This window comes from Pelodiscus sinensis, chromosome 6, assembly GCF_049634645.1.
Source record: "Pelodiscus sinensis isolate JC-2024 chromosome 6, ASM4963464v1, whole genome shotgun sequence".
Classification (NCBI taxonomy): Eukaryota; Metazoa; Chordata; order Testudines; family Trionychidae; genus Pelodiscus; species Pelodiscus sinensis.
The window spans coordinates 54486232-54510688 of record NC_134716.1 but is presented as its reverse complement, the minus strand read 5'-3'; the positions used below and the strand labels follow the sequence as shown (position 1 = coordinate 54510688).

Sequence of the window (24457 nt, the reverse complement as noted above, 5' to 3'; positions counted from 1 at the left end):
CTGCCCCTATGTGGGTCTATTACTTTCTTTCATCAAGTTAATCTGATTGTTTTATTTACTAAGGTAAATATAACATGAAAAAATTATGCTGGTTTCCCTTGCATTTGTACTGAAAATATTTTGTGTCTGTGGGATATTCCCCTTCAAATTTGCCAGGATGACTTTTTCTAAGAAACTTGTCCTTTTATATTGACAGTCTATAATCTTACTGTTCTTGAGAAGCGTCTGTGATGGTGCAGGCATCTTTGAGTCCACTCGGACTAAATGTTGCTATAAACCACAATGGAAAAACTGCTGTGAAGTATTCCCAGTAGCAATCTTGGAATTCCTTCAAGTATATTGAGATTTTGTTAGAAATTGAATTGCCAGTGTAATCCATCTTCTTTGTGAGAAAAGATTCAGATAAAGAGCTGGAGTCTAGCAGCATTAAGTATTAGAACATCCCTTTAAATCAATAAGCTACAAATCTGGCAGCGCTTTTATGCAATGCCCTATGCTATACTAAAGTGGTTTTAGTGCTGAAACAGCATTACTAATAGTACATTCCCAACAGGGATAAACACTATAGTGATGCAATATCCTAAGTTATACTAGTCCTTGCCTTGTTAAATTCCACAAAAGCATTTTTATGGTATTGACATACATAAGAAAGCAGTTTTTCTTTTCTGTTTTTCAGATGACTTTCCAAATGTAGTTATCGAAGGAGTTCTCCATGGGATATTTTATCCCCAGCTACTACTCAGGTAGAAGTGGTGCATGGATAGAAGAACTTTAAAACAAGTCTTGTCAAGGAAATGGACATAAACAAAATTCTGTGGCATGATAGAAATTCCTAGAGGCAAAAAGTCATATCCCCAATTTAATTTTATAAATTGTAGCTTTTAAAATCAGTCACTACAGTTTGTGCTTTTAAAAAAGATATGAAACTAAGGTTTTCAGCTTATTTAAACTAATATGTGTGTGTGTGTGTGTGTGTGTATATATACTCTAATACAGGGCTACTCAACACGTGGCCCACAGCCCATTTGTTTGCAGCCTGCGGTGCAGTTTGGGTTTACGTGGAGCTGAATACACAGGTGGGAACTTTTGAACATGGCCTCCCCTGGGAACATGTTCCACAATGGTGAAGCATCTCCCAGGCGGGGTGAGCATTGAAAGATGCAAGCGGACAGGCTGGCTGGAACAGACTGGGAGGAGGCACCAGGAGCACCGGGACATTTTGTGAAAGAAGCTATTTGCATATACATTTGCGTGTACATGCAACCACACTTAAGTTGCAGCCCTCGGCATGTGCTGTGAGTATCATTGTGGCCCCCTGGGATTCCAACGTTGAGTAGCCCTGCTCTAATATTTAATACTATAGGATGACAGTCATACACTGAATTACACTAACCTTCAAAAAAAATTAAAAGCTTTAATATTTCTTGTTTTTGTATTACAAATTACACTAATTCTTTTTTATATCAGCATAGTCCCAGTGCATTACCCATTGCTGGCAATGAATGCACTGAAAGTGCTGGCACTGAAGACAGTATGAGAGAGACTGCAGAGTAATTTTTTTAAAATGCAATTGCTTAACTGAAAATTCAATGTAAAAGTATTGTATTAGTATTCTAAAGGTAAATACTTCAAATCTACAGCTTAATGTTTGGTGGAACAGTGTCAAGTTCTATCTGATTGGGAATTTCCACCTTCTGCAAAGCAGCTTTGTTTCAGAATGTTGGTTGTAGAGAACTTCTCTTATGGCATTCTAAACTTGACGTTTGGCATGATATTTATACCAACAGCCTCAGTCAGTTGTTACTTCTAGTATTTGTTTAACATCCAAGCCAATTTACACTCTGTGCTTATATCTTATATTTAGTGAATCACAGCTTATACCACTTTATGGTAAGGTCAAGCAGGGATAAGATTTACTACTAAAATAGCTAAAAAATAATTATTTGTTAACATAAACTTCAAATTTGTTATGTCCATTACTAGATACTGTGCTGTAAAATAAACTATTGGAACTTGCACACAGGAGCATATGAACTGTGAATGTATCATTTGTATTCATTTCTAACCAAAAAGGGTACATTTCAAAGTTTCTTACTCCAGCTACTTTTCCTCACACATCTCATTCCCGTCACTAACCCTGGAAGAGTGAGAAAATGTTTGCCTCATAATTTGCAGTTTTCAGCACCTTGATGCATTAAATGTATATAGCAGTATGCCCAGAACATCACAGTATTCAGTTCTGCTGTACTGCCGCTTCATTAATATATAAATAATTCATAGAGCTGACTGGAGTAAGGGACTTCTTGACACAATTCATGGCAGAATTGGGCCCTTACAAAGTAGTGTAATCCTGAGGGAGTAATAGTGCCTCCTGCCAAACACTAAACTGATTTTCAAGCTGTTCTGATGATTTATGAGACAGCGCAAGATTTGGGACTTAGGTAGTACAAAGCTGTCAGTTTCTACAAGGCTTGAAAATATAATCTGAAATCAGGTTATTGGCTTATTCTTGTATTTATGAATATTCTTATGAAGCACCTTGTGCATTTCAAATTGATAATTTACTGTTAACTCTGATCCAAATGATCTCTCTTCTAAGTGATTGACAGATCTATAAAACAATCATCAGTGGCTATAGTAATCATTGAACTGTCAGTACTCCTCATGAACCCAGAATTTAGCACCGTCTGATTTAGAGACAAAAGTATTGCCTACCATACACACTGATAATTTTGTGTCCTGATTCATTCCCTCTGTTAAAGTAGTTTTGCAACATAGCTCACAACAGACACTTGTATCTTGAGTAGGAGTATTTAATCATGATTACTGGTAATCACAGTTTTAATTGGACTAGTAAAATTGAAATTTTTAAAATACTTTTGGATGTTTTTTCTACAATTTTCAATTACAACACAGAATTACACAGTGTGCACTGTTTATATTATTTGAACTGTAAAAATGAAAATAGTATTTTTAATTTACATCATACAAATACTGTAGTGCAATGTCTATCAGGAAAGTGCAAGTTACAATTGTAGATTGTTATAACTGCGCACAAAAACAAAACATAAAACTTTAGAGCTTATGAGCTCATTCAGTCCTACTTCTTGTTCAGCCAATCGCTAAGAGAACAAGTTTGTTTACATTAGCAGGAGATAATGCTGCCTGTTTCTTATTTACAATGTCACCTGAAAGTGAGAACAGGTGTTCCCATGATGATTTTGTGGCTGGCATTGAAAGGTATTTAACGAGCTATGTGCTAAACATTTATATGCCATTTGTGCTTCAGCCACCATGTCAGAGAACATGTTTCCATGTGGATATAGCTCATTAAAAATGCATTAATTAAATGTGTGACTCAACTCCTTGGAAGAGAATTGTATGTATCCTGCTCCATGTTTCTAACCACATTTTGCCTTATATTTCATGTTATAACAGTCTCAAATGATGACCCACCACGAGTTGTTCATTTTAAGAACATTTTTATGGCAGATCTGACAAAACACAAAGTAGGTACGAATGTGAGATTTCTAAAGATAGCTGTAGCACCTGACCCAAAGTTTAAGACTCTAAACTGTCTTCCAAAATCTGGGGGATCAGGTGTGGAACATGCTTTCAGAAGTCTTGAAAGAGCAACACTCCAATGCAGAAACACCAAAATTTGAATCAACCCCCCCCCAAAAAAAAGCCCCCCCCCCCCCCCCCCCCCCAAATGAAAAGAAAATCAGCCATCTGCTGGTGGCATTGAACTCAATTGATGAAAATGAACATGCGTTCCTTTGCAGTGCTTTGGATTGTTATAAAGCAGAACTCATTATTGGCAAGGATGCGTGTCCTCTGTTTTTTCTGCATTGCAAATATAAAGTGAGCACTGTACACTTTATAGTCTGTGCTGTAATTGAAACAAATGTGACAATGTAGACCACGTCAAAAATATTTAAATAAATGGTATTCTATTACTGTAATTAAAACTGCCATTAATTACAATTTAATTGTTTGACAGCCCTGCTTAAAACACGCTGTAAAAAGTAAAGGAAAAAACAATTTACCTCCTACTACAGTAAAAGGTTTTTTATCTGACACACTGTTAACCAGAAAGCTCTGTTAATCAGCATCGCCTCCATCTGGTAAACAAAAAGTGTGCCAGACAGGCTGATGGCTCTGCTCCTGGTTAGGAGGCTTTCTCCTGTCCCATGGCAGAGCGGGCAAGGGCTGCTTTGTTATCCGGCACATTCAGTTAACCTGCAACCATCATTCCTCCTGAGTGCTGGATAGCGAAGCTGTCTCTGAACCAAAATTTAATATTCCATACATATATAACTCATCAACAATTCTATGTAACAATCTTTAACTGAACACCATCAAATTTATTTGATAGCAGTGACCCAGAAGGATTACAAGGATCCAATTCTAAAGTGCAGTCTCTTTAGCATTTAACACACCTATTACATGTTGAAAACTTGGGTTTCTTTCTGGTCTCTGGGGCATGGATTGCTGTGCACCTAAAAACTCATGAATAAAGAGATCCCGTTTTAAGTAAGTGAGTTAAGCAGCACAGTTTGTTTATACAACATGATCTGTTTTGTCTTAGCTAAATCTTGTATTTAATATACCCTTTATCTGGAAAAGGGAACAACTTGATCCTGCACTTTTAGTAGATTTGAACAAATAAGTCTCTTAATATTTTGACCTTAACTATAGAAAATGTGAAAATTTATTTGATCATAGACCTGGTTTTAAGTAGAAGGATTTCAGTAAATTTCAGTAACAAATGTAGAAAATTTCATGACAAAACAGAAACTGAATTCCTTTTCAAACACTGCAGCCATGAAATTTTTATTTTATTTATTTTTATTTTTTTACAAAATCAGTCCTTATTTTCGACCAGCTTTAAGTTTGTGACATGTCCCTTATGTTTAAAAAGTGTTGGTTCTCTGAAGAAGTTTCAACATAAGTACATCAATGTTTTGTACATATTACAGCTGCTGAGTTTACACATTGTTTGCTGACAGCACTGAGCATTTATATGGAAGAAGTCATAGATAACTTATATCTGCACCCAAATTTTATCCCTAAAGAAAAAAGACATTATATTTCCTCTTCCAGGATAGCTGTTAAGTTCATCAATCCTCTACTTCAACTACAAATGGTTCTTTTACAGCTATTTTTCCACTGTTCACGATCACACAGTCTTGAAGAGGCTGGTCGTGTTCATCTGTCTGCTGAAGTTCTATGGCGTGCACCACATTCTATTAAAACAAAACAGTTACATTTAGTAAAGAAAACAAGGTTTGCTAATATCTAACACAAGACAAAAGCATAAAAACTATTTTTTTTGCACATTTTGTAGATGGGCTTTTTCTCGCACCATTCCCACATAAACTAAGCCAGGGGTAAGTAATAACCCACGGCCTCATAAGGAGCATGAATTCAAATGCTATGTGCCCTGGTATCAAAGGTGGACCATTTTTTAGAAAAAGCACCTAATGATATCATAGCAAAGGGGGAACTGAAAGTATCCTTACAGCTGATAAAGCTAACAAGCATACAGTTCTATCCATGCTCTATCATCAGACATTGAATCCTGAAATCATAAAAGCTGCATAGTAATTTTCTTCTAAGCAGACACTCTACGTGTATTTGGAGTAATCTGATTTCTTCTCTCATAGTCCATATAAATCCTCTTACCTATACCAAAATACTGAGAGTGCATAATGACCACCATTCAGTTAAATATACCTTGTTGGGGATGGGAGAAACACAAGCTTGATACCAGGCACATACTTAAACTATTTAGTAGGACAGAATATAGCTAGGCTTATCAACTATCTGGCCTGAAATGTTTTTGCCAGTTAATGAAGTTCTGATTAAATATTTACTCGAAACTCTTCTGGAGAATTCAAACTTGTGGTGGTGTCTTAAAAGATTTGATCAAAGAAGTCTTCATGTTCTATACAGAAAATATCTATTGAACAGGTTCCACATCTGCCCGCTTCAATACAGAGATAAGGAGAGTGGGGAAAAACAGGTTTTAGGGCAAACTCAAATAGCAGTAAGTGAAGTGAGAGAATGATTCAGCAGGGTTGTGTACAGTAATTAGGCATTTTGTGGTTTTCCACAATAATCAAGAGTCAATGAAATATTTTGTAACTGTACTTTAATATTTTGATGGTGTTGATTTCAGGAATTAATACATATCTGAGTAAATTATTTATTTTCACTATAAGATTCCTTATACAGCAGCCATCATCAATGATATTACCCCTATCTTCCCCATATTTACAAAACTGGGGTGTTAGCTTGAAGAAATGGTAAATTCATAATTAAATGGATAACAAGATTAGTGGAAAAGGAACATGAACTCAAAAAGCACTATCCAATTTAGGACTTCCAAAGGCCTGAATGTCTCCAAACACTGCCTAATAACATTGATTACCTGAGACCAGCGGACAAAGGAGTCGTCAGAAATGGACTAGTCTTAATGGTTAATGGCCTGCATCAAGAAATCTGAAGGTCAAAATGGGTACTTGGATTATATTTTTGCAATGAACATTTGTTGTTTCATAGTTAAGTGCTTTACATTTCTCTACCTTGTGTACATTATAGACAATAGAGACCAAAGTCTGCTGTCAACTACAATGGTATAATCAGATTTACACTGTTGAAACAGCTCCAAATTACTATCTGCTTTGATACTACAGTTCTTTTTAAACCTACCATTCCATCAATTACTTTGCCAAATACTACATGTTTTCCATCCAACCAGGAAGGTTTTGTCACAGTGATGAAGAACTGAGAACCATTGGTATCTGGACCAGAATTAGCCATGCTGACCCATCCAATCCCATAGTGCTTGAGTTTGAAGTTCTCATCTGGAAACCTATCTCCATAGATACTTTTTCCTGTGATACAAAACAAAAGAAGGTTTAGAAGTGTACCAGCAGCAATATAATTAAACCCCTAGAATTAAATTTTCCTTTCAGAAATAAGGAAAAACACAGTAAGTACAATGTATTGTAATGAAGACACTTCAGATATTGGATAATCCCAACTCCTTCACTGCTCCATACCATACAGTGAAGATGCTCTAATCCAAAACACTTCATATGTACAAAGGAGTACATTTGAAAAACCTACTTGTTGCCATGGAACAATACTATTTGTTTAGTGACAGCTATGTGATTGGCCTTCTACAATGATTTTAAACACGATAACGGCTACTGGAAAAAAATTAGCCATGTCTATAACTGAACCATTCTATTTCTAACTTGAATTCTTCTTTTTAACACAAAGTCCAGTACGCTAACCCAAATATAGTTACCATCGATGGGAATTTAATTACATTATATATTAAAGTATTACAGGTTGGACCTCACTGGTCCAGCACCCTTGGGATCTGACTAGTCCAGAACAAGGAGTTTGTCAGACCAGGGAAGGTCCCTCCCTTCATGGGCTCTATCCTGCCCCTGCTGCTGCCTCAGCCCCATCGGGCTCTCTAGATGCTGCTGGCCCCCGCTGCTGCCGGGGCATAGCTCTGCAGCTAGGGCCAGAGCTTCCTAGCTGCCACTGAGGCTGGAGCTCCTGGGCCACTGGAACTCTGTGGCTAGGGCTGGGACCAGAGCTCCCTGGGGTCAGAGCTCCCTGGCCGGGGTCAGAGCTCCACAGCTGCTGCCGGGCAGGAGGTGCCTGGCCACTGGGGCCAGGGAGCTCCACTGGGGCCAGGAAGTTCCCCACTGTGTTGCCCATCCACCCCCTGACACTGGACTCCCGGCTGAGTCGCTCTCATGCTTCTACCCACAGTGCTCCTGCCCCGCCATCAGAGCTCCCTGTTCCTGGGCTTTGTGGTCTAGAGTCCCGGTTAAGGGAGGTACAACCAGTATTTGATTACAGAAAGGCTGCACTGTTTTTAAAACAAAATTTAGAAGGAAAAAAAATTAACTGGTGTAGGTTTAAACTCCACTGTTATGAGAAGGAGGCTACATGGATCATCTGTCTTACTCTGTATGTACAGTGCCTAGCACATGGGACCCCATTCTCAGATGGTCCCTAGGCATTAATAAACATGACTAATGGTAATACAGTGAGAAAGCAGACAGTGTTCACTGCAGTGCTCTATTGTGTCGTTGCTTCTCTAACCTTCCCTACAATGTACTTTCCCTTTCCGCACAGTGTTCCAATGGAGAACCACTGAGCACTGGTATACAAGCACTCAAACTGGTTATGGTTAGAAGGAGTAGGCAGGTAGGAGAGAAGGTACAGAGGAAAATCTAGAAGAAATAATGCCTCCTACTTAGGGGAAACTGCCCCTTTTCAATTAAGTGCTGACAAAAAAAAAGCCTGTTCTTGCTATTTCCTGTTGAAAGAACTATGTGAGTAGGCAGATCATATGATGTAAAAAAGCAATGTAAAAGAGCATAACACTTGTTTTCAAATCTTTCTCTCAGATTTCATCCGTCATTGGTATGAGGTGCTCCCCATATGGATGCATTTCTGAAATGTTTCTAAGTAAGTAAACGGGATTGTGGTGACCTGGAGATGAAGCTTTTAATCAATTACATAGCAGCAGGAAGATGTATGGCCATTCTTGTACATTTTAAGTAGTTAAAGCAATTTTCTCCCTCAACATTTTGATTCTTCTGCTCACGAATGTGATTAGCAGAAACAACTTTACTCAATTATAAGATAAAAAAGATGACTACTTGGATAACAATGGATTAGGACAGAAATCAGCATGAATTGTGGAACAATGCAGAATTTAGTTCCATGCCTCATCCTTTACAGTCATTAAGCGACTTCTCCCGTAGGAGACTGACAAGAAGAGGAATTCTACGTTCCACTGGAGCACTGGACAAGGATCAGTTTTTGGAATTAAATGATCCACATGATCAACAGCATGTAATGGTAGAAACACTAGCACTTGCATACCAGCATACTGTACTGTAGGTAAAGTCCAGGACATGAACCAAATTAACATTTAAAATGTTCTCCAAAGAGCCTGTGCAACAAAGTGGCAACATTACTATGGGCCCAAAGGAGAAGGAAGATTAGAGGCAGGAGTGTAGACTGCATTCAACCAGGGGTCTAAGCTACTGTGTAGTAATCTTATCTTCTGAAAGTGAATGCAGACCTTATTTACTGCTTTTGTAGCCTATCTCCCTGCAGACAGTATTGAACTGCTCAGCACCACTTAAATCATTTTGCTAGGAATTTAGTTAAAAAGAAAATACTTATAAAGATGGGGGAAGAACAAGAGCAACCCTTATCCCACCATTAAAATTCCTTGCAAAACATACACTATTCTCCCAAGTCAGTTGGAGCCACCCACCATAGTTTTAAAACATTCTCAGCACATAACTTTTTTTTAGATTCAGCTCCATTGCCACAAAACTGATCATATTTCAGTTAACATTATGAAGCATTAATTGTACATATCATCTGGCAACTAAACCTTTGGTAGCTAAAATCCCATGACTCCGGGATCAACTGTTCTAAATATTTCTGTATTTACAATGTCTTTAGCATCCATTGTAACTAAATTAAATATTTGTTCATTTACATGTAAAACTATTACAGAGAGTTGGAGGATAATAAGCATGTTACCTCCAGTTCCATCACCCGCTGTGAAGTCTCCACCTTGAATCATGAAATCTTTGATCACACGATGAAATTTACTTCCTTTAAACCCATATCCTTTCTAAAAAAAGCAATAAAGCTCCAAATGAGTATATATACATTTTTATGCAGGACATATATCTATGGGCAAATTAAAAAGAGGCATGCAATCTGAACAATAGGTTTTCACAGATTACAGTATAACGAAAATAAGGAAACAACTGCAAAAGACGACTTTATCAGAGGCCATTGCCACCACCACAGCAAGACACAAAAATACACAAATCAAAATAACGTAGGATATGATACCACAAAAATCAAGGATGGAAGAAGCATACCATTTACATAATAACAAGCCTGTGACACAGCGTCTACCCTGCACTGGCCCTTTAAGGGCAAAAAACCCATCCCTGAATGAGCGCTGAGAGCAAAGCCCCATCTCAGGCAATTATTGCTAATTAGGACCCAGCTGGGGTTATATAAAGAAGGGTTTCTGGCAGGAGTGAGGAGGACTTGCTCTTGCTCTGGATGCAGAGCAGGAGGGATCTGGCTGCCAGGGAAGCAAGAGGCTTCCTGGAGCTAAAGCAGAACTGGGGGAGGAAGGCAGAGCTGGGGAAGCTCTGGCTAGGCAAGGTCCCAAGTTGCAAGGCTTGAGGCTACTAGGGCTGCAGAGAGGCAACCAGGGTAGGCAAAGACAGCAGGTCCATACCGCCTTGCCAATTATAAGTTGCCATTACAGACTGCAGTTTGCCCTTGAGGCAGCGGCTAGATTAAAACTGGCAAGTGGGTCACTGAGGCTACAAGGGTATAGGGGAACTGAGTGTTCCCCAGAGTGCAGAGACTGACTGACTGACACACACAGAGGAGGGCTGAGAAACACTGGAGTGGGCACGGTGGGAGACCAGTGTCCTGAAGTGGGCACCGTGGTCCAAGAGTGATGTTGGTCTGGATTGGAGAGGGAAGTGAGGACACGTGGAGATACCAGCTAGAGGGAGGTGTCCAGGGAGCCAACAGGCTACTCCCAGGGCTACTGGCAGGAGTCCACCCCATGACAAAACCACAATGTTTTTCCTAGTTTAAGAGATCTTTATTGATTTGCAAAATTAAATTTTGAGAATAAAGCTGTGAAAGGTGTGAAAGGATAATAGGTACGCGAGAGAGGCCTATGAGATGGTTCTCCTACATTAGTATCCCCAGAATAAAAAATTGGTGGATAATTAATGTGGAAAGTTCACAATTGAAATGTCATTTTCTAAAGCTTTACTTTTTTCACGTTTTATTCTCCACTCAAACTATGTAAAAGATAGAAAGGAAGAAAACAAACTTACTTCCCCAGTTGCCAGTGCAACAAAGTTCTCAACTGTCTTTGGGACAACTTTTCCAAACAATCCAATTACAATTCTGCCAATATCTTGCTCTCCAATCTTCACATCAAAGAAAACCTGCACATTTTTATGAATCAAATAAAATGATACACATGATAAAAACAAAGACTAAATGGTAAAAGTATAATACAAATAACATTTGGATGGTATTATGTAGAGTTCTAAAAAGCCTACACTTTTTAAGGAAAACCTCTTAATAGCCACTTAATTCACAAATTACGGTGAAGAATGTGCTAAGCATTGTGAATACCAGTTCTGGAGTTTCATTCATCACTTTAAAATACTTAGACAGAAAGGTACATTAAAGTTACAATACCAATCCCGTAGACATGTTTCTAAGCTTTTTTCCTGGGTGTAAATACCAAAATATATACAGCAATATAACCATGGTTTGTTGGTAAAGAAATGCCCACTTTTATCATACATTAATATTAAAGTAAGGGAGAAGTTTTAAACAACCAATGCTGCTATTCCAGTTATGTGGACAACAACAGTGAATCACAATATAAGCATATATCCTTAGCACTATTAAATGACTGACTGCAATTGGTCATCAAGACAAAAGCGTACACAATGGAATGTGTTTGGCTAATTAACTATAAGCATTATTTTCTGTTAGAAGCCAGTTGCTTTGCTAAACACAAGGTTAGAACTCTGCCTGGACAAGAAATAAGCATGTTGACTTAGGAAGTTAGAGCTCTCAGTTCTGCAGTGTACGGTTGTTTCTATAAAACCAACTGAAAAAAGCTGTGTTATAGTATTTTAATAATGTAATTTAGAATATACGAATCAATTTTATTTGAACGTGCAGCAGTTGTTCCTATTTTTAATCTTTTTATAATTACTGTCAGAAAATAAGATATCTTGTACATTTACAAAAATATGAATAAAGACAGTTGGGCCTGCTAAGAAAAACACTCACCTCTACCTCCCCCCCCCCACACACACACACGCACAGAGTTTGTGTCATACTATGATGTGGTATCTGATGCTTTGTAGTGTACATTAAATATCATGGTCTCTCTCTCGGGTCTTTCATTCTCTCCTAAAACCAAACACTAAAACAAACTAGTATCTCCTGACCTTCCATGGGCTTTTGAATATGAAGGTGGAATATGATTAGATATGTCCAAAGAATGGGGAGAGGGAATTTGATCCATCTAGTCCATTTTCTTGTCACTTGGCACGAACACTCTACTTTTCAGATGAATATATCTAGAATCATTAGTCAATACCAGTCACAGCACAGATTTTAAGAACACGCATGAAAACCAGGATGTCTTTGCTTTGCATTAAGACAAATTTAAGAAAAGCATGGATTTTATATCCTGTTCTGAGGGGTGTAAAATCCCATTTAATCAGTTAAACATTAGGTTAACCTAATATTTAGCTGGTTAACTCACTAAGCGAGATCCTGGACCAGGAACTACTCCAGCCTTCCCCAGGGCCTGACAGGGCTGGAGCGGCCCTCTGCTCACAGCAGGTTGAAAGTGGAGGGGAAGGAGGGGGGGAGGGGAATGGAAGAGGTGCTCTCAGGTACCAGATAACCATTATCTGATAAACATCACCTATTCCCATCCCTACTTCAACCAACTTCCTTAATTATCTCACATTTGTTTTTAATCACCATGAAATAGAAAGCATGCATGTATTATGTAATGAAGTACACCAGTTTCCAACAGGTGTGAGCATCCTGAGACATCCATATGGCTTGGCATGTTCATCTCCTATAAATTATTGTCTGTTTATGAGTGGAATCAGCAGAACTGATGCAGGATTCACTGAGTGCCTACTGCTTTTAAATCAATACACTGGGGCCTGTTAAATTAAGATAAATGTTCTCTTAATTGATACCAGAATGTATGGTTGACTCATATCTGGCTGATTTCATAGTTCTTGCTTTTCAAGTATTGGCAAGTAGGGGTAAGAATAGAATAACTAATTGCAACACAACACAAAGGACAGATGGCAAAGCAGTAAACTGATCCAACTTTCCATACTGCAAGATTTAAAAAATATTCCCTAAAGGAGAAGGTAGGCTATGACTGAACTTTATCTCACAGATGGTTAAAACACTAGTCAAGCCACTGAATACTAGAAAACTGATCCAAATAGAACTTCAATGCTTACCAGGTAACATGCTATCGGATGCAGCAACCCTGTGCAGAAGCAGCCTCAGAAGCAGCAGCAGCTCTGCCAGCCCTGCGTGAGGCTGCCACTTCTGACTCCACACAGGCTGGGAGCCAGTAACCCCACACGGGGTCCAAGCAGCAGCCCTTTCCATCCCCATGTGGGCTGGAAGCAGTTGGGCTGGAGCAGCCGCCCCCCCCCCCCCCCCATTTAGTCAGTTAACTTAATAAATGGGACTTTATATCCTTATCGGTAATTCCAGGGTGCAAAATACATCAGGAGGATAGGACAGGTCATGTTGGCAGAGGACTGGTATAGAACCAAATGAAGTTAAAAATCTTAATGAACCAAACTATACTATATCATCTTTTTGCATAGTAATTCCAAGTTCTAATAAGAATATAGCAAAGCTATATTACTGACCACATGACCAGGATGGTGACAGTGACTGTGAAATAATTACAGAGATAGGAGAGGCTATAAAAGTAAAAAGCTCAGAAATGATGCGAGATTTCAACTACCCTCATACTGACTGGGTACACAGCTCCGCAGGTTGAGATGCAGAGATAAGAGTTCTTTGATACTTTAAATGACTGGAGCAGCTAGTCTTAGAATTCACAAGAGGAGAGGCAATTCTTTAGTCCTATGCTGATCACAGGATCTGATCCAAGAGGTGACTATAGGTGGACCACTTGGTAATAGTGTCCATAATATAATTCATTAAACTTTTCTGTGATGATGAAAACACTACAGCAGCCCAACACTGCAGCATTTCATTTCAGAAAGGGGGACTATACAAAAATGAAGGGGTTAGTGAGATAGAAATTAAAAGGTACAATACCCTAAGTAACATTCCTGCACAGAAACATTTTAAAGACACTATAATAAGTGCCAACTTATTGTAATAAGCTCAGTTTAAATGTATACCCCCAAATTAAAGAAACATGGTAAGGAATCAAAAAAGTACCACCCCAGCTAAGCAACCAAGTAAAAGAAGCAGTGAGAGACAAAAAGGCAGCATTTTAAAAGAGAAAGTTAAATTGTACATCAGAAACAGGAAGCCTGCTAAACAACCAATGGGGCCACTGTAAAATTGAGATGCTAAAGGAGTATTCAAGGACAAGGCCACGGCGGAGAAATTAAATGAATTAAATGCATCAGCCTTCATGGCTGAGGATGTGAGGGAAATTCCCAAATCTGAGACATACTTTTTAGGTGGTAAACCTGAGGAACTGTCCCAGATTGAGATGTAATTAGAGGAGGTTGTTCGATTAAACAGTAATAAGTCACCAGACCCAGATAGCATTCATCCAAGAGTTCTGAAGAAACTCAAATGTGAAACTGCGAAACTATTAACTGTGGTTTGTATCCTATCCTTTAAGTCAGCTTTTGTACCAAATGACTATAGGATAGCTAATGTAACATCAATTTTTTAAAAGGGCTCCAGAACTGATCCTGATGACTACAGGCTGGTAAGTCAAACTTCAGTACCAGGCAAACTGAAAGAAACTATAGTAAAGAACAGAATTGTCAGATAAATAGATGAACATAATTTGTTGTGGAAGAGTCAACGTATTTTTTTTAAAGAAAAATCATGCCTCACCAATCTACTAGAATTTGTCTGAGGGTCAATCTACTAGAATTTTTTTAGGGTCAACACATATGTAGACAAGGGGGATCCAGTGAACATAGTTTACTTAGATTTCCAGAAAGCCTTTCACAGGTCCCCCACCAAATGCTAAAAAGCAAAGTAAGCTCTCATGGGATAAGAGGAAAGGTCCTCTCATGGATTCATAACAGGTTAAAAAATAGGAAGCAAATCATAGGAATAAATGGTTAGTTTTGAGAAAGGAGACAGGTAAATACCGTAAAATCTCGAGTATAATGCGCACCTATGTATAATGCGCATCTGCCTTTTAAAGGTCAAAATTCTTGAATAAACTAAACTCTTATCTATAATGCGCACCCCCATTATACTCAAGATTTTAAGGTATGCATCGGAAGGAAGGCCCCCTGCCCAGCTGTGCTCACGCCTGCCGCAGGGTCCCCCTGCCCAGCTGAGCTCATGCACGCTGAGCTCTCGCCTGCTGGCGGTAAGGGAGATCTCCCCCGCCCAGTTGCCAGCACGCTGAGTTCGTGCCTGCTGGGGGAGCATTCCCTGCCCAGCTGTCCGCATGCCGAGCTCGCGCCTGCTGGGGTAGCCTCCCCTGCTCAGCTGTCCACGTGCCGAGCTCGTGTCTGCCAAGGGAGCCTCTCCTGCCTAGCTGCTGGCGCGCCGAGCTCACGCCTGCCGGGGGAGCGTCCCCCGCTCAGCTGCCAGCGCGCCGAGCTCGTGCCTGCTGGCCCCTCTTCTCCAGTCCAGCCCAGCCCAGCCCAGCCCGTGCCTGACCCCCTTCCCGCCCAGCTCGTGCCTGCCAAGGGTGAATTTAAAACTTTTTTTAAAAACCTCCTATGGATAATGCGCACCCTGATGTTGACGTTAAAAAAATGGGAAAAAAATTGCACACTATACTCGCAACTTTATGGTAGTGGTATTCCTGAGGAGTCTGTACTGGGACCAATCTTATTCTGTATATCCATAAATGATCTGGAAAAGGAGGACAATCACTGAGGTGGCAAAATCTGCAAATGATGAAAAATTGCTCAGGACACTTAGGTCCATGGAAGACTAAGGATGGAAGTGACTAGTAAACTACCTGATAAGCAAATGCTTATCAGGAAGTCAAGAAGGAACTCGACTAGTCAATAGGCACTTCCACATTCTGCCTTTGAAATGCAGCACACCGCGTGGAACCCAGGGCCAGCGGAAATCCAGCTGACTCCGGGCTCCATGTGGTTCTTCTGCTCTGAAATGCACAAGAGCCCCAGTTGGGGACTCTTGTACATTTCAAAGGTGGAACACCTCACTGAGTCCCCAGCTGATCCCGGGCTCCAAGCAGCGCTGCCACTTTGAAATGCTGAGAGAAGCATGTCAAAGTGGCTTGGAGCCCAGGATCAGTCGAGGACTCCTCAGCTGACCCCGGGCTCAGTGCGGCACTGCCGCTTTAAAAGGCTGGAGGGAGCCTGGGCTCTGCACGGTGCTGCTGCTTTAAAATGTTTCAAAGGGGCAGAGCTGCATAGAGCAGGGACCCCGGGCTTCATGTGGTGCTGCTGCTCTGAAGTACCCCTGACAGAGGCAGTGGCGGGGGGGGGGAAGAGAGTGATTAGTCGACTATCCTGTCGTCTGCGATTTCCCCCCCAGTTCCCTCCCAGCACCATCTCAGCAGGAGACAGAGGCGGCAGGGGCAGCAGAGAAACGGCATGCGCGGGGATTGAAACAGTCCCACTCGTGTCTGTTCCACTGCTGCTCCTCTCCTTTTGAATGTACAAGAGCCAACTGTGGCTCTTGTAATTTCAAAGGAAGAGGCACAGAAGGGAACCCGTGCCAGTGGGGACTGCTTTGCAGGCGGCTATTATACATTTCAAAGGGAGAGGCGCAGGGGGGAAGCGAGTGCCCCCCCTTGTCTAATCAAGTAGTCAATGTAAATTCCATCGACTACTCAAATAGCTGATTAATCAAAATTTAACATCCCTATGACAGATTGCAAAGACTTTAAAAAGGATCTCACAAAACTGACAAGTGGGCAACAAAATTAGAGAAGAAATTCAATGTTAATAAATACAAAGTAATGTACGTTGGGAAACATAATCCCAACTATACTTATCAAATGATGTATGTATAAATCAGCTGCTATCACTCAAGAGAGAAATGCTGGATAGTTCTGGAACAACAGCCACTCAATGTACAGCTGCAGTCAAAAAAACAAACAGAACGATGGGAATCATTAAGATATACATATGATATTTTCTGTCTTATTGCCTCTTTATAAATCCATGGTATGCCTGCATCTTGAAAACTGTGTGCAGATGTGGTTGTCTCATTTCAAAAAAGATATATTAGAATTGGGAAAAGGTTCAGAAAAGGGCAACAAAAATCATGTTAGGCTATGGAATACCTGTCATATGAGAAGAGATTAGTAAGACTGGGACTTTCAGTTTGGAAAAGAGATGACGAAGAGGGGATATAACAGAGATGTGGAGAAAGAAAATATGGAAGTTATTTACTCCTTCCCATAACACAACAACCAGAAGTCAACAAATTAAATTAAATAGGCAGCAGGTTTAAAACACATAAAAGGAAGTATTTCTTCATATAATGCAAATCAAACTGTGGAACTCCCTGCCATAGGATGTTGTGAAGACAGAACTTTAACAGATTTCAGAAAAGAACCAGATACATTCATGAAGGATAGGTCCATCAATGGCTATTAGCCAGGGTGGACAGGGATGGTGACCCTACCCTGTGTTGTGAGGGCTAGGAATGGGCTTCAGAGATGGATCACTTGATAATTACCTGTTCTGTTCATTCCCTCTGGAGCATGTGGAATTGGCCTCTGTTGGAAGACAGAATACTGGGCTACATGGACCTTTGGTCTGCCCCAGTATGGTGGTTCTTATGTTCTTAATATTAAAATAGCCCCAGGAGCTAACCCTGCTGCAGTTCTGCCTTTTAAATGTATTAAAAGCCCAGTGGCTCTTAATTTATTTAAAAAAGCAGAGGTGCATCATCTGGGACCAGGCGCAAGCCAGTACAGCTGATTCCCGGCTCACGCTTGGTTGCCCAGCTGCGCCTCTTCTCTTTAAATGTATTAAGCACCCAGCACCTGCTCCTGCTCTCCCTTCTTTCTCCTCCCCCTGCTGCCTGTCTTTGACAGAGGCAGCAAGGAGTGGGGGGAGCAACTAGTGAGTCACTACTCGACTACCCGATAAGCATGTGCTTTTTGGGTAGTCGACTAGTTGCTTATATCCTGACAGTGTAACCTCATCTTTTTATATTTCACTTGCATAATATTGCCACAAAAGGCCAAACACTTAGCAGAAATCAACATATATGTATTTGGATAATGAAAACATTTCATAAGATTAAATAAGATACCAAGTAAAATAAACTGCAGCTCTATGTCTCCATGGTTCAAATCATAGTCTAACCACCAACTGATTGGAGCTAGAAAAAAGATTCTCCAAGAAGCAAATTATTTTATAATTATCCACTAGAGTTTCTTGCATCTTCCTCTGAAGTTTGTGCCAAGGGTTGATGCAGAAATTCCTGTGTTTCCCTAGCTCCACTGACGCAAGACAGAAATACTAGGCACTAGTACTAACTCCAGTGTCAATTTTGCCTTTTCATTACTCATACAAACATGCATTCACAGGGATTTTGCTAAAGTTGCAGTCTTACAATGTTTGACATTAGAAGGGCTCCTTGGAGCAGATCCCAGATGTAATGGCAATGCCTCCAATGGACTCCCACTGATTTCAGTCTACTCCACGAGAATTTACTCGCCATTCCACCCAGTGCTATGTAAATGACATCAAAAGGGTGTTCCAATCCCTAACAACCATGTGTGGCACTCAAGTATCAGTCTTTATAAACATCACAGCCTGCATGAAAAGTAAGTCCCCTTAACCCCAGGGTAAAGATTTAGGAAACAGGTTACGGAAGCAGTCATCTGAGGAAGTAGGTTGTGCCCAGGAAAGCTCATGATACCAGCTACATGTTTTGTTAGTCTTTAAGGTGCAACTAGACTGTTGTTTTTAAAGTTTTTTCAGAGAGCCTAGATCCCACTCCTGAGCTCAGCTCCTGTAGCTGGATGATGGACACCTACTGCACGTGGTTTTAGCACAGATACTTACCTCTCCCCGGCATAACCGTTACTAGCCACTACCCTGGCCACTTTTCAACTTTCTTCATCGCCTGACCTAGGTGCCTCTCAGCCGTGCCACGCGGCAACACGCGAGCACGGGTCCTACGAGCCCTCCCCCACCAGCTCCAGCTGTTGCTCGGCCCGAGTTTAAAACGCCGCGCCCCGGGAGTCTCACACAGGGAGGGGGCGGGCTGCTGCCAGAGAGCGCTCCCGCGGGGGCAGGCGGCGACCGGCTCAGCGCGCTGCACCCCTGCCCCGGACACCCCAGGCGTGGGACTGAACGGGGGGGGCGGCGCTGCAGCGGGCTGTGTCCCCACGAGGGGCCAGCCCCGTCCCTCCTGCCGCGGGGCTGGAGTCACCTTGGCTGTCACGGTGGGTCCCCTCTTCTTGAAGCCCCCAGCCGCTAGGGGCCGCGCCAGGAGGCAGAGGCAGCACAGGGCCCAGAGAAGGGGCGGGCGGGGCAGTGGAGCCGGCGGCAGCGACCTGGCGGCGGAGCGGCCCATCGCCTGCTGCTGCGCCGGGCCCGGGGAGGGTGGGACGCGGCGAGGGGCGCCTGCGCCCGGCTCCTCCCGCTGACACGGTGGCGAGGGGCGGAGGCAGGGAAGCCTGGGCCCCGCGCGGCGGGCGCGCTAGCAGGAGCAGGGGTGCCCCGGGGGGAGGTGGGAAGCCCCTTTTTCTCCCGCCTGCGCAAGCGGAGCCGCGGGGCATCCTGCCCGGCTCTGCCCCCGCAGCAGGGGGGCTCGGCGCTGCCCTGCTACTAGCGAGAGTGGTGCTCGCCCAGCCCCGGAGGTGCGGGAGCTCTGGCCAGCCCAGACCCCGCCCTGCAAGCCCGGCCCGGGCCCTGCCACGCTGGTGGGGGAGGAGCCCGCGGAGCTGGGAGAGAGCCTGCAGTGGCCACCGCCTGCTTAGCCTCTGCCCTGGCGCCACAAGTGCGGCTAGGCTAGGCTAGGGGACCGTAGGGCCAGCGGGGCTCTTAGCTGCTCCTTGAAGGCCTAAAGGTGCGCTGGGAATCTTGCGCACAAACCAGCGGTGAAAGTAAGCGGGGGCGGCTTGGTGCAGCTCTGGCAAGAGCGGGCTGAGCTGCGACAAAAGCCCAGCAGGGAGCTGTTAGGGTCCTGGGTTGCAATGGGACAGTCCCTGTAAGAAATGAGTTACCGTCACCTCCGGGATAAACTCATTGGGCGCACCCTTGTGGAGGGTTAGGTGTCTTCACACTCACTTACGAGCTGTTGGGAGTGACTGGTGCAGCGCCCAGCACAGAGTAACCCTGATCGTGGCTGGGCCTTTATGTGGGGAGGGCTGGATAAAAAAGGGTGATGCTAATGCTGCAGAATATAGACAAGTGAGCCATACCACCGGGATAGGTGTGACACGATCTGAGTAGAAAAGAACAGTGTGGTACCAACCTGTAACAGTCCACTGAGCCCATACTACTCCTATCTAGGAATCTAATGTGCTAATCCTGTCCCATGGACTTCAGTGAGAGATGTTCCTACATATATCTGAGGGCACAACTTGCTCCAGGGGAATCCAGCCAGGGTATCTTGGTTGAAGGGGTAGAAGTTGAGGGATGTAATTGAAAACTGACCCTTCTTGTTTGGGGTTATTTTGTTTGTGTTCTGTGTAAATCTTTGGGAAGCTACACAAGGATGAATAGAAAATAAAAATTGATATACAAAAACATTTCCGAAGTTTGCTTAGTGTTCTATTCCTGGGCAGTGTTCCCTGTAAGTTGAGCACTTGGGAGGCCACTAAGGAGAGATTCAACTACTACCCAGCTGATTAGCAGAGCACCCACCCCTGGCAGCATATGTTTCTACAAGTGGTGCACATCTGCATATGTCTCAGTGCACATACCAAAACTTATTCTGCACATGGATGGAAAAAATTAGAGGGAACATTGCTTCTGGGGACATTCAGCATCAAAAAATTAAAAATTCTGCAAGCTATATTTGTAAAAAGAACACTATACAATCATGTCAATTTCTGTTATTTTGGTAATTTATTTCAAAATGCCTGTCAGCAAGTATGTGTGTAACAATACAGACACACACAAAAATTCGTCCATGAGTAGACTTAAAGAAATCCCTGTGACAACCCAGTTCCTGTTTTTTATCCCTCCTCCTCCCATGACCCAGCTTGGGGGGATGGTGTCAGACACCCTTGCTTGCCCAGATACCCAGCTCTTCCAATCCCAGGGATCCAGAGGGAGAATCAGACTGTTTCTTGGTTCCAAGTTTACATAGTTTCCTGTGTCCCATGCTCTCTGTCCCTCAGGGCACGCTGGAAGCTGCCAGGAACCCTCTGGCTCCCACCACCATCACCTATAATGTCTTTTATGTGTAAGCTGGACTCTGCTGGTCCAGCAGCCCTTAATGAAGGCTAGAAGCACTGCAGCCCATTTCAGTGGAGGAAAGGAATTTTTCGTGCACAGGGTTAATTTCTGCAGAATTCTGCATTGTACAGTGGTGCAGGATTTCCTTATAAGTTGTGTTAACAAGGAGCATGCATAGCTGCACTTGTATGACTTTCCTTTTAAAGAGGAACAGGACTGTATGAAATGCAAGCCATTCGATTTGTGTAGCATTCCAACTCCAACACCCATCACCCACGCGCTCCAACCCATTAGCAAGGATGGAAGGTAGCTCCTGCTCCAGCAAATCATTTTAACTGTGCCTTTGGCTAGTTTTCTTATCTGGACAGGAAAAAAATGAATATGATATTCCTCCTGAACATTGATGCTCCCCCATCCCCATCTTAGACTTTTACTTTGAGTCTTCCAGGAAACTTTGTAGTCTCCAAAGTTTCTGTGTCTGAGTAAAAATGGAAGGTATTCACTAATTTTTCTCTGAATCTTTTAAATGTAATTTCATATCTACACTATTAACCTTTCTGCTGCACCTGCTCTTTGATTCTTGATTGTATGGAGATTGTGATCAGTCAGTGAAAGTAAAAAATGTAGTTATCCAGCATGACAAAAAATGGTTGTCAGTGACTATAAGGCAGAATTGAAATGTAAAGAAATGATCCCATATATCGGGCCCTTTAAACTCCATTTCCACAGGAAAGGGGAAAACAGCAGTGGTTCAGAATCTGGGAACCCAGTTTCTCCTAGTAATGCTGCTTGAGGAACTGCTGTAATTGAGAGCAGGTATCTGCGAGGAATGCATGTGAGCTGAAGATTCTGCAGCCTCTACACTCTGACAGCCATGAAAAGTGATGGTGATTACAAGGCTCTTGTGGTTTTCAGATGATAGTTGTTTTTGGGGAGTGGGCAGGTAAATGTTGACTGACTTAAAATTTGTAGGAAACTTATTAGTCTATGCTCTGATTTTCCAAGGGGACCCTTGCTGCTGTGCAGAATTCATGGTTCTTACAGGCGCCCCACCCATGAAGATGAGCTGGAATTCCTAGTGAGCTTCAGTGCACGGAGCAAGACATTTATTTGGTTTGAAGTCTGCTGGTTAGTTTTGTTGACAAAATAATAACTTTTTAATGTTCATGTAGGCAGTATCACTATTTTGTTAATGGCACCATTGGGGGTAATTCTGCTGCACAAAAATATTGATGTTTAAAATCAAAGTACACTGGAAGAGTTAGTGTTTCATACATTAGGTGCTAGTGTTCTTTAACCAGAACAGTAATTGACTGAGCATCTTTTTTATGTTGGTGTAAGAAACCAAGGATCCCTAAGAATTAAGGTTCAGTTGACTGCCCAGTGTTCATTATATTATATAATACCAGGCAATGTGACTTTCTATTGAGTTAGCATTTATGTAAAAATATAACAAAATTTAATACAAAACTGTACTAGTTTATTACATTTCACAGATATAAAGAGCAGTGAGCCAGGCCATGTTAACATTGTTAGAGTATAGTTAAGGTTGAAAAGAGTGTAAAGAGATAGCACCAGCTGAATCAATTTCACTGTGGACATAGCTCCAATTACACTCACAAGAATTAAAGGTTAAAAACATGGAAGGGATTACTTAGTGTACCCATCTCTTCCATCTTCAACTTAATTTGCCCACTAGTGATCTTTATTAATGAAAATGTATTCTTGGCTGTTGGACTTTCAGAAGAATGATGTTAGTGATGGAACAAGGCTGGATATGTCTTGCCCTTGTTATAAATAGATAGTGATCGTTGACAGTATCATTGTCTATTTTTTATGTTAAATGTTTTATGCTTTAATGTGGTTGAGAGAAAAGCTGTACAGTATAAAAGTGTTGAGGAGGGGAATTATTGCTCTTTGACTAAAAAAGTCAAGATACTTATGTGTGCAAGTGATGAAAAGAATGCTGACAGTACAAGAGAAAGAGTCAATGCCACCTAGTTTCTATTAGTAATGCATGAATCACTAAGAACAGAAATATGAATGAATGATTGGGCCCTAAATCTTGCTTTTATGAGCACTGTCCATGCAACCCTGGGATATAAGAGTAATATGTGATCTTCAGTATGTTGCTGTGTATCTTTTTTTTTAAGCTTATATATCTCCTGTGTGCTAAACGTGGGCAGAAATATTGTTTTACATACTAACATGTTTTGTCATAACTATTGTTTTTAAATAGATCAAGTTATATGAAGCAATCCAGACAGAACTCCTGTGGCCTGTTGAAAGAATACGTTTCAACTCTAGATTGGGAGGAACAGTATACCTCAGTTCTTTTGGAATGTTTTGTGTTGAGGCTTGTTGTCTCTTGGTACAATCAGTGAAACATATTCAAATATAGCTTGATGTCTTTCAGTTTAACCGTAAGAATAAACAGAGGTGTTTCAGAGCATTTGACTGTTTTGTTTTGTTTTACAAATGAATATTTGTAAACAGAGCTAAGCATATAGCAGCTGACAGATTTTGATTTCTAGTAGTACTGGTATTAGCAGTAATTTCATAGCTTCCTTTCAGCACTATAAGATACTAGAGCAGTGGTCCCCAACCATTTGGGGTTGCCGGGCGCCAGGGGGCATGGCCGTTCGCCCGCTGGGCGCCCGGGGGGGCAGGGCCCCCCCGAGCGGGGGCCCCCCCCATAGCCGCATTCCCGGGGCCGGCGCTGGCGCTCTCTTCCCCCTCTCCCCCAAGCGCCGCGCGCCCAGGGCCGGCGCTGGCGCTCTCTCCCCCCCCCTTCCCCAAGCGCTGTGCGCCCGGGGCCGGCGCTGGCGCTCTCCCCCAAGCGCCGCGCGCCCGGGGCCGGTGCTGGCGCTCTCTCCTCCCCTCCCCCATGCGCCGCGGGGGGTCAATCCACGGTACTAGAGAGTTATGATTTACTGTTGAGATTTAGGAATATTTCATGCACAAACTGTACTAATATATCATATCACACAGGTAAAAAATTCTGGGCATAATATAGAATAATAATACTATGCATTTCTATAACTGCTTGACCACTGCCATTAATAAAGCTTGGAAGAAAACCCTGTGTCCAGTACAGGCCGTCCTCGCTATAAGTCCAAGACATGTTCCAAAAAACTTGGACTTATAGCGAAACAACTTAAAGAGGGGATTTTTTTCCCCATGGCTGACTTCTATTTGCCCAAATTTTTGTGTGTGAGACTTAAGAGCAGGGAATGGGAGGACTTATAATG

At 42.1% G+C, this 24457-nt stretch overlaps 2 protein-coding genes and 1 long non-coding RNA gene across 3 annotated transcripts in view; 2 read left to right on the top strand and 1 right to left on the bottom strand.

Annotated features, from left to right (window-relative positions):
- SNX24 (sorting nexin 24) overlaps positions 1–2025 on the top strand; it is a 154244-nt gene extending 152219 nt beyond the window's left edge. The window contains exon 7 of the mRNA XM_075931941.1: positions 677–2025. Coding sequence (XP_075788056.1) covers positions 677–747 — 71 coding nt within the window. The 3' untranslated portion in view covers positions 748–2025. The remainder of the gene's footprint in view (positions 1–676) is intronic.
- Positions 2026–4824: 2799 nt separating this feature from the next.
- Positions 4825–19430, bottom strand: PPIC (peptidylprolyl isomerase C). Its single transcript, XM_075931940.1, has 5 exons — positions 19231–19430; positions 10941–11054; positions 9601–9694; positions 6718–6902; positions 4825–5249 (listed from the first exon to the last, which is right to left on the bottom strand). The coding sequence occupies exons 1-5, from the start codon at positions 19372–19374 to the stop codon at positions 5124–5126; spliced, it is 663 nt and encodes a 220-aa protein (XP_075788055.1). The 5' UTR covers positions 19375–19430; the 3' UTR covers positions 4825–5123.
- On the top strand, positions 19052–23694 carry LOC142829871 (uncharacterized). Its single transcript, XR_012904749.1, has 3 exons — positions 19052–19243; positions 22212–22334; positions 23446–23694. It is a non-coding gene; the product is annotated as an uncharacterized LOC142829871 (long non-coding RNA).
- The last annotated feature ends 763 nt before the right edge of the window (positions 23695–24457 follow it).